This window comes from Myotis myotis, unplaced genomic scaffold (assembly GCF_014108235.1).
Source record: "Myotis myotis isolate mMyoMyo1 unplaced genomic scaffold, mMyoMyo1.p scaffold_m19_p_14, whole genome shotgun sequence".
Taxonomy (NCBI): Eukaryota; Metazoa; Chordata; class Mammalia; order Chiroptera; family Vespertilionidae; genus Myotis; species Myotis myotis.
In genome coordinates this window covers 31572414-31586787 of record NW_023416318.1, presented here as the reverse complement: position 1 = coordinate 31586787, position 14374 = coordinate 31572414, and the positions used below count along the sequence as shown (strand labels likewise).

The 14374-nt window shown below is 40.1% G+C and overlaps 1 protein-coding gene across 2 annotated transcripts in view; it reads right to left on the bottom strand.

The window, feature by feature from the left end:
- Positions 1-993: 993 nt before the first annotated feature.
- Positions 994-14374, bottom strand: part of SRBD1 (S1 RNA binding domain 1) — a 158673-nt gene continuing 145292 nt past the window's right edge. For both annotated transcript variants that reach the window (XM_036334685.1, XM_036334686.1), the window contains exons 20-21: positions 4799-4983; positions 994-1840 (exon numbers count right to left, since the gene is read on the bottom strand). In XM_036334685.1, the coding sequence (XP_036190578.1) occupies positions 1551-1840; positions 4799-4983 (475 nt within the window). In that variant the 3' untranslated portion in view covers positions 994-1550. The remainder of the gene's footprint in view (positions 1841-4798; positions 4984-14374) is intronic.

The following is a 14374-nucleotide window of genomic DNA, read 5'->3' as shown; positions in this document are numbered from 1 at the left end:
TCTATATTGAACTCATTTGGCAAACTCTCAAATCTGATCTACCTCTTCACATAATCAGGACATGTGCCCATGCAGCTGATGTGACTGAAGAAAATATATAACCAAGCTGACTGATCCTACCTTCAATTGATCACTAACCTGAAGTGGAACATTTAATACCATCCAGAAATCATACTCTATTTCCTTAGGCTTTTCACTCTCTTATCCTTTTCTTATCTTTCCCTTTCTTCTCAAACCTCCAACTCTCCCTGCCCCCTCCATCTTTAGTCTCCTTTATATTTCAATGAGAAAAACAGAAGCAATCCAAAAAGAGACTTTTCAGGCAGAATCATCAATAAACATAGCCCGATTTACCACTTTGTAAGGGATTTACTAAGGTGGTCATATGACTTATTATCCAAAATGGGGCACTTCGCAAATAAAAAGAGGCACTATTAAAAATTATGCCAGGACAGTAAGTGTTTACCAGGGCTGTTTCAGGCAAAAGAGCAGGATCCATCACTGTCTTTAGTGACCATCCTCTACTGCTTACACAGGGAGAAAACCAGCAACCCATTCAGCTGTGCAAGTGACTCCATAAGGCAAACCAACCACAGCACCCTGAATGCCCGACACAATCCAGCGTGGGCTCCATTTACGTCATTTCTACCCCGAATGGGCACGCCAATACTTCCCATCTCCCCTGAGTAAAAATGCAGAGTCACCTGCTTTATCTATATACTAGCCTTTCTTTCCTTTCACACATGGTCTATAGTCAATCTTCAGGAAGGCCATTTCTTTCCCAATCTGAAGCTTAATCCTAATGCTTTAGAGAGAATGTACCCTTCTACGCTAAGTCAAACAGAGAGTCATTCTTCAAATCCCCAAAGGCTTCCCTCTTCCCCCAAAGCACAGTTGGTTTACATGAAATTTGTAAAAGTGTGTGCCACACCTTCTGTAATCAAAATGACTCCGGGTCATTCACTGAAACAACATTGCAAAAACCAGGTCACTGACGCAAAATTTTATTGAAGTCACTAATCCATATGTTCTTCTGAGAAATGTTCTGAGCCATACACTTGGTGGTTACAGACACACACGCATATTTTTTACTGATATGTTTTTAGTTTGCTTGGCAAGAAAAAAAAAAATCACAAATCAAATCCCAAAAGTCTGATTTTAAAAAATCTATATAAAGTGAGAGTTAAAAATGCATAATTCAAATAAAAAAGACAATTCCATACAAGTCCAGCAAGGCAAGTTGGCAACTGGAAGTGAAATATCTCTTATACAAAATGCAAAAGGAGTCAAAGGTGAATTACAAAAAATAAAATTTTGGTCAGAAAATCATTACTATATAAAGCCACATAAGGACACCTATTGTTTTCTTTAAGGTGAAAAGAAATCAAACTATTGGTTTTCTATGTATTCAGAAAGAAAAATTAGGAAAGTGTTTGGAAAATACTTCTTATATTAAGTGACTTCTGCTATTCAGAAGTCAGAAACATTCTGACTTGTTCTTGCCAATCAGTAGAAATGAGGAAATAAATGGTTGGCCTTCGGTGGGACACTCACAACACCCGGATGAGGCCCAGAGTGATCCGAGATCGGGGGACGTCAATGTTGAGTACTTGGACTTCCACCCTTTCTCCAGGGCCCAGTCCAAGACTCCGTCTCCTCTTCGTTTTAGAAAGCTTTGCTTCTGTTACATTTCGTATGGGAATCAACCCTGTTATCCCCACTCCTATATCCACAAAAATGCCAAACAAAGTGGCATTCTCAACTTTGCCTGTAAGAATTGTCCCAACCTGCAGATCTTGCAAGCAGACTATGCTTCTCTTGAAATCCGGTTGACTGAAATCTGCAAGGAAAGGGGAACAAAGACATCTAGTTTAATAAGAAGGTTCTGCAGTTCCTAGACACAACATAAATGAGTAAGCATTTACTACATCTCACTTATGTGCCCAGACCAGCATTAAGCAATCAGGGGTGACACAGAAGGAGCTGGACTCTGGCCTGCCTTCGGAGAAAATGCATCCTAGTTGGAGGAACAGCATTCACACAGTTGAAATAAGTCAAGAAAATTTATTCAAACACTTTCCTCTCCTCAAACTCTATCTCGTTAACATGTGAACACTGGACTCCACTTAAGGACTGACTCTTAATTTCCTCTTTATGAGGTGATTAGAAAATAATTGTGCCCAATGAATACACAAGGCTGAATCACACACACCGAGAAAGTCAGACCCTTGGAGACTGAAGGTTGGGAGATTTTACCCAGTGCCTGAATCCTCACACTTTTTAAAGGTGGTAAAAAGTACACCAACATTTGGTCAAATATAGATGAAATTCAAATGTTCTTTTGTCTCACTTCTCCCCAAGAAATCTGGAGCTTAGGAATCAGTATCTATTCATTTTGAATATATTTATCCAATCAAAATTTATGGATTAATTCATCAAACATTTATTAACTCCTATTATTATCTCCTTGCCAGGCACTGCTGGGTGCTAGGGACACGAAGGTGAAGACGTGTAGGTCTCTGTTCAAGGTCCTCCCAGCTCTCTTTTCTTGCTCACCGTGGTATACAACCTTCTGTTCACTAATAATACTATCCCCCAAAAGGTGGGCATAAAGCATGCAAGGAATCATTATGGCTCTCATTAAAACAAAACAATAACAAAGGTTTTATAAGGGAGAAGGTTAGAACCAACAGTTTAAGTGGGGCGCTTGGATTATCTCTGGATTCCATTTATCCATGCTCTTCTTGGCCCCCTTTCCTAGGATTACTGAATGTTGATTCTAGTAACAAAGAACACATTCTGTGCTTGGATCTCCTTTCACTGAGACCTCATTTTCCCTCCACCCATTCCATTTCCTTTTCCTCCACAGCTGCTGGCTTTATCCTGATTACTTGTTGAAGCGATCCTTTACATTTGTATTAACAACTGGTCACCTCTCTGTTCCCCTTCCCCAGCCCAACCACATTGAAATCAAGATTTTTTACAAACTCACCTTCTTCCTGTAAAACAAAAGCCTTCTTTAAACCTCAAATCTCATAAAAATAGGAATATGCTAACACTGGAACTGATTCTGTAGAATTTCACTTGATGCCAAAGCAGAAACCTACTCTAATGTAATATATTCTGCTGGGCACTGACTGTGTCCAAGCAAAGTGAAACTAAGTCATGGATCAGGGTCAGAGGCAAGATGTTTTCCGAGGCCCCATAGGCATTGTTTTTATGCTTGAAAAGTCTTTCCCCCCTTTTTTTCTCATAGAGGTCCAGCTGGTACAGATTCCCCAGGGGTTCCTGATCAGCTGCTTGGTTTAATTTTGCACGGAAAAGCAGTCAGGAACTACCCGATATGCTCCTGAAGACAGCCTGGGCCACTGAGAAATCAGAAAATCCACCATGTACCAGCAATCTTTAACACTTTGATTGGCAAGGTACATATATTCAGTCCTGTCACAAGGCTGCTTAGGATGAACCCAATTATGGAAACTGACTAGCAACCAGAGTGCTAATGTCATAAAACTGTGTCACTGAGAACACAGAAGACAGGATGAGTATCAGAAAAGAATGGTGCATCAAGAAGAGAAATCCTCTGGAGAAAATCGAGGAGATGAGATTTATTTGAAATTTCACTTGACATAATGACAAAAACTGCAGTAACTGATAAGCCTACATGCATCGGGTTTCGGCTCAACAATGGGCATCACCAGGTGAGGATCTCTACTTGGCTGTTGGCTATTTAACTGAACTATGTAATTTAAGAGTTGATCTTTGCCCTGAGCCTACCGTGTAACCGCAATAACAGAGGAATCAACCCCGAGACAGAAAAACAAAGATGGACAGCAAAACATCTGCCAACCTAGGCACACCACCCGCCGGTCCCGCCTGTTGGAGAACCACTGCACTACTTCGTATTCCTGCTAAACGACACTTTGGATGGACTGCTCAGACGCGTCGGCTCCTACATTTTGGGCACAGATCTTACTCTATGTTTTATTTTACTTTTCTCCAACTTAAAAAAAATTAATTTCAAGCTTACTGAAAAGTTGAGGTAAAATTATAATGAGCTTGCTGGTGGTGTTTTTAAATTCCCTTAAACTTTTTCAAAGAAGCATGTCCCATCACCCCAACGCAGCCTAACAAAGAATGAAAAGAGCGAAGCCCTCAACATGGCACCATAAAACTGGTTATGAGACAAGTGCAGATTCATTCAAATCTCAGGGCTTCCTATTCAAATTTCCTTGGGAAATTGATATCGTAATTCTTTCTCACCGGGTCACTGCTCTCAACAACTCTGGCTGTCGTACTTCCGTCACCATCTACCTGTGCTGAAAGCTGAGAGCACTTTTAATTAGAAGGAAAAATCAACAGAGAGATAGTATCTTATTTGTTCAGTGTGTTCATTGACACAGAATCCAGGAACTTGGAAGGCTGTAATTTAGGAAGATTCACTTTTTAGTTTGTGAACTGAATGCCTTACTTTGGACTTCTGGTTCCTATGAGATAAAAAACATTTAGGAAAGGAAGATGAAAACTGTGTGCCTCCATGCACACAGCAGCTCATGTATGATGCATGTAAACAGTAAGCAGGGAACGAGGAATCTGGAGACCTAGCTTCTAGCTTTGGCTCTGGATACTACCTAACTGAAATGACTTTGAAGGAAGGCCACCATGCCTTAGTTTTCTCATGAGTAGAATGGGAGAATAACATCTGTTTTGCCTATGGCATAGGATTGTTGTGAGGGCCATAGGACCTACCGTGAGCTATGCAAATGAAAGGTGCTACTGTTCAAGTTCAACTGCTTACCTGTTCGAAAGTCAAAGCTTTCAGGCTGGCTGAGACCATCTATGATGATCTGTAAAGAGGGCACTGTTGTTTGTAATCTTTCTGCAAGTTTCTCTATTCCTTCCTTTTCAAGGAATGACTTTATTTTTTGTTGCATTTCAGGCTTCCCAATTTCACACAGTGTTCCTCTAATGAAGGATAAAAACCTGCAGAGGGGGGAGGGGAGGGAGACCAACACTTATTAATAATATTACTTATTTTCCAATTTCCTTATACAGACCACCCTAAAATTCAGTCATCTCAGATCCATATAATAATCTATCAGTCTTTATTGAAAACCTACTATGTGTCCATGATATATAATACATGATCTGGCTTGGGAAAAAAAAAAAAAAAACCAAAAAAAAAAAAAAGGGAAGGGAAAGGATGGATTTAGGTTCTTGTACTATTTTCCAACGAAGCATCTACAGGTCAGAAACATTTTACAGTGTAATGTTCTTTAGAGTTTAGTGTCATATGTGTTTGCTGAATAAGGATACCTATACTTACCTCATGATTCCTAAAATTTCAGTTAAGAAAACTTAATTGAATTTAAATTATTTTATATCAACAATGAATTGATGATATAAAAATCCATCAAAATCCCCCAACAAGCACTGCCAGCTTTTGACAAATGCACTACTCTAGTCAGGTGCCATACCATTGCTCTTTGTACTTGTGTTACCTGTGCAAGCATACCACCAGCTTAGTAATTCTCAAATGCCATCAACAGGCAAGCCTCACATGAATTAATTAAAATCAGTCCACTACCCCTAACTGGTTTGGCTCAGTGGATAGAGCGTCGGTCTACGGACTGAAGGGTCCCAGGTTTGATTCCGGTCAAGGGCATGTACCTTGGTTGCGGGCACATCCCCAGTAGGAGGTATGTGGGAAGCAGCTGGTCGATGTTTCTCTCTCATCGATGTTTCTAACTCTCTATCCCTCTCCCTTCCTCTCTGTAAAAAAATCAATAAAATCTATTTAAAAATAAATAAATAAAATAAAATCAGTACACTAAGTATATTCAGCATCAACAGAGAAAAATGGAAGCGATGAAAAGACAGACTGCAATTATATAGCCTTAAGATGAACATTATCTTTATAAGCTTTATAATTATACTAGAGGAGCAGTGCACAAAATTCGTGCACTGCAGTGGGCGGGGAGGGGCATCCCCTCAGCCCAGCCTGCACCCTCTCCAATCCAGGACCCCTTAGGGCATGTCCGACTGCCGGTTTAGGTTTAATCCCGGGGATCAGGCCTAAAGCGGCAGTCGGACATCCCTCTCCCAATCCTGGACCACTGGCTCCTAATCACTCACCTGCCTGCCTGCCTGGTTGCTCCCAAGTGTCCACTCCCCCACCCCCCACCCCGCTGGCCCGAATGCCCCTCACTGTCTCTGCGTGCCGGCCCAGTTGCCCCCAACTGCCCTCCCTTGCAGGCCTGGTTACCCCTGACTGCCCTCCCCACTGGCCTGGCTGCCCCATGCAGCCTTCTGTTCAGTCGTCTGGTCGTCCCTCATTAACACCCCTATCGGCCTGGTCGCCCCACGCAGCCTACTTGTTCAATCATTTGGTTGTTCACTAACCCCCCTGCCAGCCTGGTTGTAGGCAGCCACCTTGTGAGGGTGTGAGGGTTAATTTGCATATTACCTCATTATATAGGGCTAGAGGTCCGGTGCACAAAAATTTGTGCACTCGAGGGGGTCCCTCAGCCTGGCCTGTGCCCTCTCACAGTCTGGGACCCCTCGGGGGATGTCCACCTGCTGGCTTAGGCCCGCTCCCCGGGGGGATCGGGCCTAAGCTGGCAATCAGACATCCCTCTGTCAGCCCAGGAGCCCGTGGGGGATGCCCACTTGCCAGCGGGGTCCAGGCCTAAGCTGCAGTCAGACATCCTTAGTGCTGCTGAGGAGGCAGGAGAGGCCACAGCTGGCCAGGGCAGGCGGGAAGCTTGGCTTCCTCCATCGCCGGGGCAACCAAGCCTCCTGCTTGCTCCAGCTCCGTGGCTGCCGGCCGCCATCTTGGTTGGGTTAATTTGCATATAGTCGCTCTGATTGGCTGGTGGGTGTGGCTTGGTGCGTAGCCAAGTTATGGTCAATTTGCATGTTTCTCTTTTTATTAGATTAGATAGCTGCAATATTTACAAAATAAAAGTATCTGCCTTTCTCAATTTCCCTTTACTATGTTTGCCATTCTCTTGCTTGAATAGCGACCTATCAATTACTTAGCTTTTGGAGTTCAATAATAAGTTAAGACAAAAAGATAATAAAGAGTTAAGCTGCATTTCACTTAAATTTCATCTGAATATTGAGCTGTAGCTCACTTTCTTGATATCCTTTGGCTGGGTATTTTTTTACATTGGTGATTTTCAACCTTTTCATCTCAAAAGAGCACCTAAACAAATTACTAAAATTCTACAACACACCAAAAAATATATTCTATTTTTTGCTGATCTGACAAAAAAAAAAAAAAATAGGAATAACTTTGATTCATTCACACCAGCCAGCTATTATGTTGGCTATTGTTATTTTTTCATTTGACAATCTAAGGGAAAAGAGGTCAGTGCTGCTGACTAAATAGTCAGGTATTGCATGTCTTAAAAATTCTTGTGGCGCACCAGTGTGCCTCTTGTGGCACACCGGTTGAAAATCGCTGTTCTACATCATTAAGTTTCATTTCCTATGATTAATGGCACTTTAAAAATGTCAACACAGTAATCAGACAGTGATACTAATGCCGTCAAATCCTTTCCTCTTAGGATGTCTCTGGAATACAAGATGGGAAAAAGGAAAATGTTGGAGGCTTGTCTATGATCAGAATTGGGTCCTATGCCATTTTGCAGGTTGTTGCAAAAGGAATATTTGTGATTTCCAGTCTTTTTTGCATAGTTATGTTCAACCAGAAAGGCCTCTTTGGTGATAATCTGGTACTGGTAATCTGATATCTGCTGGAGTAAACTCTCTCATCTCTCATTTCACTAATGTGTCTCTTTGGGTTCAAATGTGCAACCCTCCTACATTTTGAAAGCCATATTTTTGGTCAAAAACAGATTCTCTAAAATCTAATTAATTCTCTTGACAATGTATTTTGGTTAATGACCTAATGAAAGACCAAGGAGTCGGTGCCTGGTCTCCTTTTTCAGAAATGAGCTTCCATCCAAATTGGTGGCCAGTAAGCTACCCACTATTTGTATGTCCATGGCTTCCCCAGCCCACCAGAGAGGCAACCAGTGTCTGTTAGTGCTGATGGATGGGCAGTAGCACATATGAACCCTGGTGACAGGGAACAGCTGCTGGAGCTTTGACTGATGGGGCAGATGATACATGACAACCTCTGCCCACAGCCAACTTCCTTGCTCAACTTTCTAAATAATACATGCCCTGCTGAGCAGGCTTCCCTGGTATTTACCAGAACATCTTTCAAATCCCCAAGACTCTGGCCTACAATCAACTGTTAAAGTGCCAAAAAAGTATATTCATGAGCTGTAAATCTATAACCTTGAATAGCATCTTATTATTAGTACAAGTAACTAAATGGCAGAAACTTCCCAAAACAGAAATACTGGCTTGGGAGGCTTAAAGTTGTTGTGTGTAACTAATGTCTACCAAAGTCACTTCCATTGAAAGAATTCCGTTTATAGTGGTTGCAGATGTACAAAGAAGGTTGGTCTCTTTAACCTGAATGCATATTTCATTCTCACACACTAAGCCCGAGGGCACTGGTAACGAAATCAATAAAAAAACGACCAAATTGTGCTCCTAGCTAATGCTTTGTATTGATCAGACCTATTTTTAAATGACTATGGAACAAAGTCAAATGCTTTTTAATTGTGAAAACTTTTTAAAGTTACAACAGGACTGCAGCGAAAGGAACATAGCAAACACAAGGGAGAAGAACTACAGAATGAACTGGGAATAGCATTCAGAATGACCTCTACCTTATTGGATTGCAAATACGTCTGACCGTGAATGACAGAAAACGATGTTTTATGCTCAGTAGTCACTCAAACATGTGTTCTTTAAATATCCTAAAAAAATTTATTCTACATATTCTGAATTTTCACCCTAGAACTGAGTGTGATCAGGAATATCCAATACAAAGTTTCATTTAGAACTGAGTATGTAATACTCAGTACAAAGTCCTTTCTGGCTCAGAAGTACCAAATAAAAATACAATGTGCTTTATGACGCTTGGACACAGAATGTAAATGGACATGTACTGATAACTATGCGTGAAGCATTATGTTAGTGCTTGATAGATGTTCTTATTTAATCCTGACAATAATCCTAAAAGACAGACATGTCATACAGAAAAGGACAACTGAGGTTCAGGGAGGTTAAATAATTTTCCTAAGGACACACAGCTATTTTCACTAAACGGAGTTTCATGCCATACAAATCCATGTGTATCTGTTTATAACTGCAGTTATGTCAAAAATTAAATGGCAATATTTGGTTAAGCTATAAAATACAATACTTTTGGTAACATTTCACCGGCACAACTTAATGGCAGACTAGTTTTAAACATTAGACTGTTAATATTGATAAATCCCACAAAGAAGTTGTTATATAAATGCATTTCAGTAGACAATCTTTCACAATTCAGTGAGTTATGAAAGTCAGAGTCTCATTTTCTCCACTGTCCCTGGAAGGCATTTCAGTTTGCTAAGGAGCGCTGTCTGCGCTGCTGTTTTTATTTAATATGTAATTTCACCCATCTTACTTAAAGTAAGAAAGTAGCATAAGTGCAACAAATGAGCACATCATGTTCTTTTCACATACATCTGCACAAAGTTAAAATACAGAGCTTGCCGCAGAGAGCATGCCTGTTTTCAAACAGAATGCCAGAGAACCTAAAATCACTGACATTTTCAACAGAAACTTGTTACAAATGCACTCAAAGAATAAAAGTCTTTGTAAGGTTTTTTCCTGAAGAGTAAGAAATTCTCAAGACTCACAGGAGTTCGGATATAGCCATTCAGTTTTATGTAATCATTTCCAGCATGGAGAAGAAAAGCTCAGGAGCCCAGGGCTTGGCTCATTACATTAAAGCAACGTGATACCCCACAGAGCACAGAAGAACCGCGGTGATGCAACACCATCACTTTAAAACCGGCCTAATATTAGCCCATATGTGTAGGCCAAACTCACAGGATTTATAACTCCACAAAGAACATGCTGCAAGGGCAAAGGCTTCTAGCTGTCTAGCCACTCTTAACACTTTTGAGAGAGATTTTTGTTACTTGTTTATTTTTATCCATTAGTTTTACTCAGCTTTTAAGTCATTACATCAATAAACAAAACGTTAAATTCCAAGAGCACAGTCATTTTAGAAATAAAAAGGTACAGATAAAGCAGGTCATGATATGTAATACAGGTAGACATTCAATGATGTAAAAAGAAAGCTTATTCTAGGACAGGGGTGGGCAACCCCTGGCATGCGTGCCAAACATAGCACGCCAGTAACTTTTGCTGGCATGCGAAACCCTCTCTTATAATCTTCCATTTACAATTTTTTTCTTAATATTGACTTTTTTATTTTTCAGATAAATTCCGTGTAGGTGCATCTTAGATAAATAAATAATTTTACATAACAAGTTATCTTAAAGACCATAGACATGGATTGACGAGAGAGGGGAAGAGCAATTTCTATGCCTCTGCCTTAACTCTCCCTGCCTTCCTAGATCCGACCAGTGTTTTGGTTTCATCCACATACGCTTGTGAATCTTTGTCCTCAGTGATGAATTTTGTTAAGTCTCGTAATAGGAGTAGCCTGATGGATGAAAGTAGTAGCTCGTGCATATCTCTGAAGGTCACGAAATATAAACCTGATGTAAAATCTCGTCATCAGTGATGCAGCAGCAAAAGTCCCACTGATAATATCCAACGGAGTCATAAAGTTTTCTTTCGGACTATCAGTGTACATGTATACATTAAAAAATAAATGTATTTTTTCATCATCATATACTGTGTTTTTGTCGCTCGAATGAATTTTATTATTTCTTCAAGGTTCTTCACACATGTACACCTTAAGAGATATCAAGTAGGCATAACATGTTCTCAAAAAGTTAGGGTTAGCACGCAGAAGATTTTTGAGTCAGAGATTTTGCTGGTTTTGGCACGCACTCACAAAAAGGTTGCCCAGCCCTGTTCTAGGAGAAAACCTCCCCTTCTTAACTGTGACTGTAGAGTAAGCGTTGGAACGCAACTGAAAATTCAGTGATAGTTTGTTATACTAAAAACCACAGATACTATATATTTTTAAATCTGCTGCACTTAATATTAAAGACTGACTATAAATTCCAACATGGCAAAGGAGAAAAGCCTGCTATTTCTTTTGTAGCATCTGCAGGAGAATTGATACAGGTTAGCAGGTAGCAGCACACAATTAGATAAAAGGCAGCCCTGGCTTTACCCACCTCTCAGCAGTCAAATCAAAGGGGCAGCAACGTGAATTGCACTGTAATCATCATCAATGAATTGTTTCAAACTTCTAACCTCTTTGTTAAACTGAGACCCTGGACTGGGCCAGAATCCTTAAAAACCTTTGCTGGTGCAAAATTCATGAGTAATGGTGAATTCAAGTAGAGTGCATTCATGGAGAGGCCCCAGAACACCTACTGTGCTGTAGAAGCTGGTAGGTAAGTGAGGATAATATTTAAATTGCTTTTCTTAGCACTTAATCAACCACAGAAAGTTACAGCAAGTCATTTTTCACAAGGACTTACAGCTGACTGGCTTTTGAAAACTTATTGCAGATGAATTAAAAAAAAAAAAAAAAGTAACCCTTTCAGAAAGGGCAGTGCGGCTGTTTCCCAAGCCCTCACAGATTCTGATCTGAGAGTACAGTTTCAAATGGCATGCAGCTATCTGGGCTGCAGCGGGGCATTTTCAGCGCCACTGGCTTGGCAGCATTTGGAGACTTTGGGGGCACCTCCTGCATCTAAGAATAAAAACAACAACAAGACGGGAGGATAAGCCTAAGGAATGCAGTTTGTCTTCCAAAAGACTCAGTTTATAAGTATCAGACTGTTACCTGCTTCTAACTTCGGAAGAACTTACTATTCCTTCTTTTTGAAAGGTCTGGTGTGCATGCACAGAAACTGGATAATTGATGCATGTTACATTAGTTGTATGTAAGAGAACATATCCTTAGAAAACTATTCTATTTTAGCAATTTAGACCAGAAAAATTAAATTTGTAAAAATAAAAAGTCAGTTAAAAGATTTAGGATGCTCTCTTTAGAAATATAGTTGAAGACATTGCTTGTATAGTTCCATCAAAGAAAATATCTAAGACCAATGAAATAACCGATATCAGAGAATAAGTAGCACTGATTTTGATGCAGCTTTTCCTATTTCAGAACCAGGTATGATATACTGTGTGATTATAACTTAATTAAAATTATGATTATAACAATTAAAATTATCATTTAAAAAACCCAAATGTATATACATATACATTTAAATGAGTCAAGTATATAAAAATGAGAAGGCATCATTACTGAAATGCTGTGGTTGCATCTGAAGATTTCTAAAATCCTGTTTCAGGAATTGCCTTAGAAATTAATTTATAAGTAACAAAAGAAAATCAGTTTTCCACATTTTTAAAAACATCCCTGACCCCATGAAAAGAACCAAAAGTATCCCAACAACTCAATATCACTTGGTTTGATCATCCTGCTCCCACTGAGTCTGGCCATTTTAAACACACACCACACAACCTCAAATGATAAAAGATTTGCTGAAATTAAGGTCTTCAACGGAATGTGATAAAATGCTGACCCCCTGGAGGATAATTTAGAATCGCACAAAGCAGGTGTGGTATATGTACACAATGGAGTACTACACGGCCATAAGAAACAGTGAAATAGCGTAATCTACAACATGGATGGACCTTGAGAACATTATGCGAAGTGAAATAAGTCAAACAGAGAAAGCTAAGAACTATGTGATTTAACTCATATGTGGAATATAAAACTGAAACTTACGTACACAAACAGCAGTGTGGTGGTTGCCAGAGGGAGGGGTGTAGGGGAAGAAAGGGGTCCTAATATGAGGTGACAGGAGATTTGACTTTGGGTGGTGGGCACATGGTCCTATATACAGATTTTATAAATTATTATTCCTCACATGTAACCTATATGTTCAAGTAGATTAATGTCACCCCAATAAAATCCTATATAATAAAAGGCAAAAAAGGAAAAAAGGAAAAAAAGAATCACACATCCAGCTTCCTCATTAAGTATTTACTGTGGAGAAGAAGACTGAACGTTTGGTAACAGAGCCTTTGCCCTGAATGAGCTTGTAGCCTACTTTTAAACAATGACTATGCTGGAATAAATAATCTCCCACTTACACCTGCTCTTTTAGAGGTAGGATTTTACATGTAGGTAAATAGATCCTTTGAAAGTGTTCATAAAGATGATTTCATTCTCTTAAAAATTTATTGTGGCTGTAGATTTTCAGATAAGGGAATCAAAACTCAGATTAAGTGACCTGCCCAAAGTTACACAGCTGAGACCACAGGTCGTAGCTAAGGTAAAAGTTGTCATATATCACATCATCATTAGCACTCCTTACCCCTTTTCTGTGGGTGATTTTCAATGCAGACAGAAGATTTAGATCCCAGATAAAAATCTGGCACCCAGGACCACTGCCTGGGAGCAATTTATTATTTTTAAAACCAAATTCAAAAGGAAAAGGTTTGGCTCTGTTTGAGTTACTGAATAAGAGTTGGAAAAAATTAAGTTAGTGGTTTCAAAGGCTGCAGACTCTCTAACAGTTCAAAAACACTGTTTAGAATTCATATAATTTAATTTACTGGCTGTAAAGCCATAACATATATTAGTGCCTGTGAATATTTGAAAGAGAAGGGCAAATTAAAAAGTAGTATTCAAAAACATACAGGCTAGAGATGGTAGAGTTAAAATTAAACAGCTCCGACGGGATAAAGCCCATGTTTTAGGGTAAAGGACAATCTCCCTTGGAAACAGCCCTTTTCCTATGGATTCTATCTATCTGGCTAAGGAATCCTCCTTTCACGGAACTGGAAAATGCTTAACATCTGGCATTTCCATAAATTCCCTGGCTGTCCTCTGAATGGGCAGAACCATTTTTATTCCATTTAAAGAGTAGGCAATTAAGGTCAAAGTAATTTGCTTATGGTCACACAGAGAGTCAAAAGACAGGCTAAGATTGAAATGCATAGCTAGACTGGGGACAGGAAGGAGGCAGGGAGGAGGGAGATAATGGGAGACTAAGTCGATATCTTACTGCGTTTCAGGCTCCAGACTGAATGATCTAAACCTGGGGAAGAGAAGAGCAGGGCAGATACTTTGGAGATGGGAAAGGACTGAGGCAAGCACAACCTTATGGCTGGCCGTCCGGCAACTCCTCACTCTTCCTCCCCCGGGAACTGATGGACGGCTGCTCCGGGCATGTAGGAAAGACAGGTCCAAGACCCAGTGTTCATGTTCATTAACAATGTTAAATGACCTCAATGATATCCAGATCTCATGATCAACCCCACCCCCGGGAGACTAACTACCAGTCATAAGCCA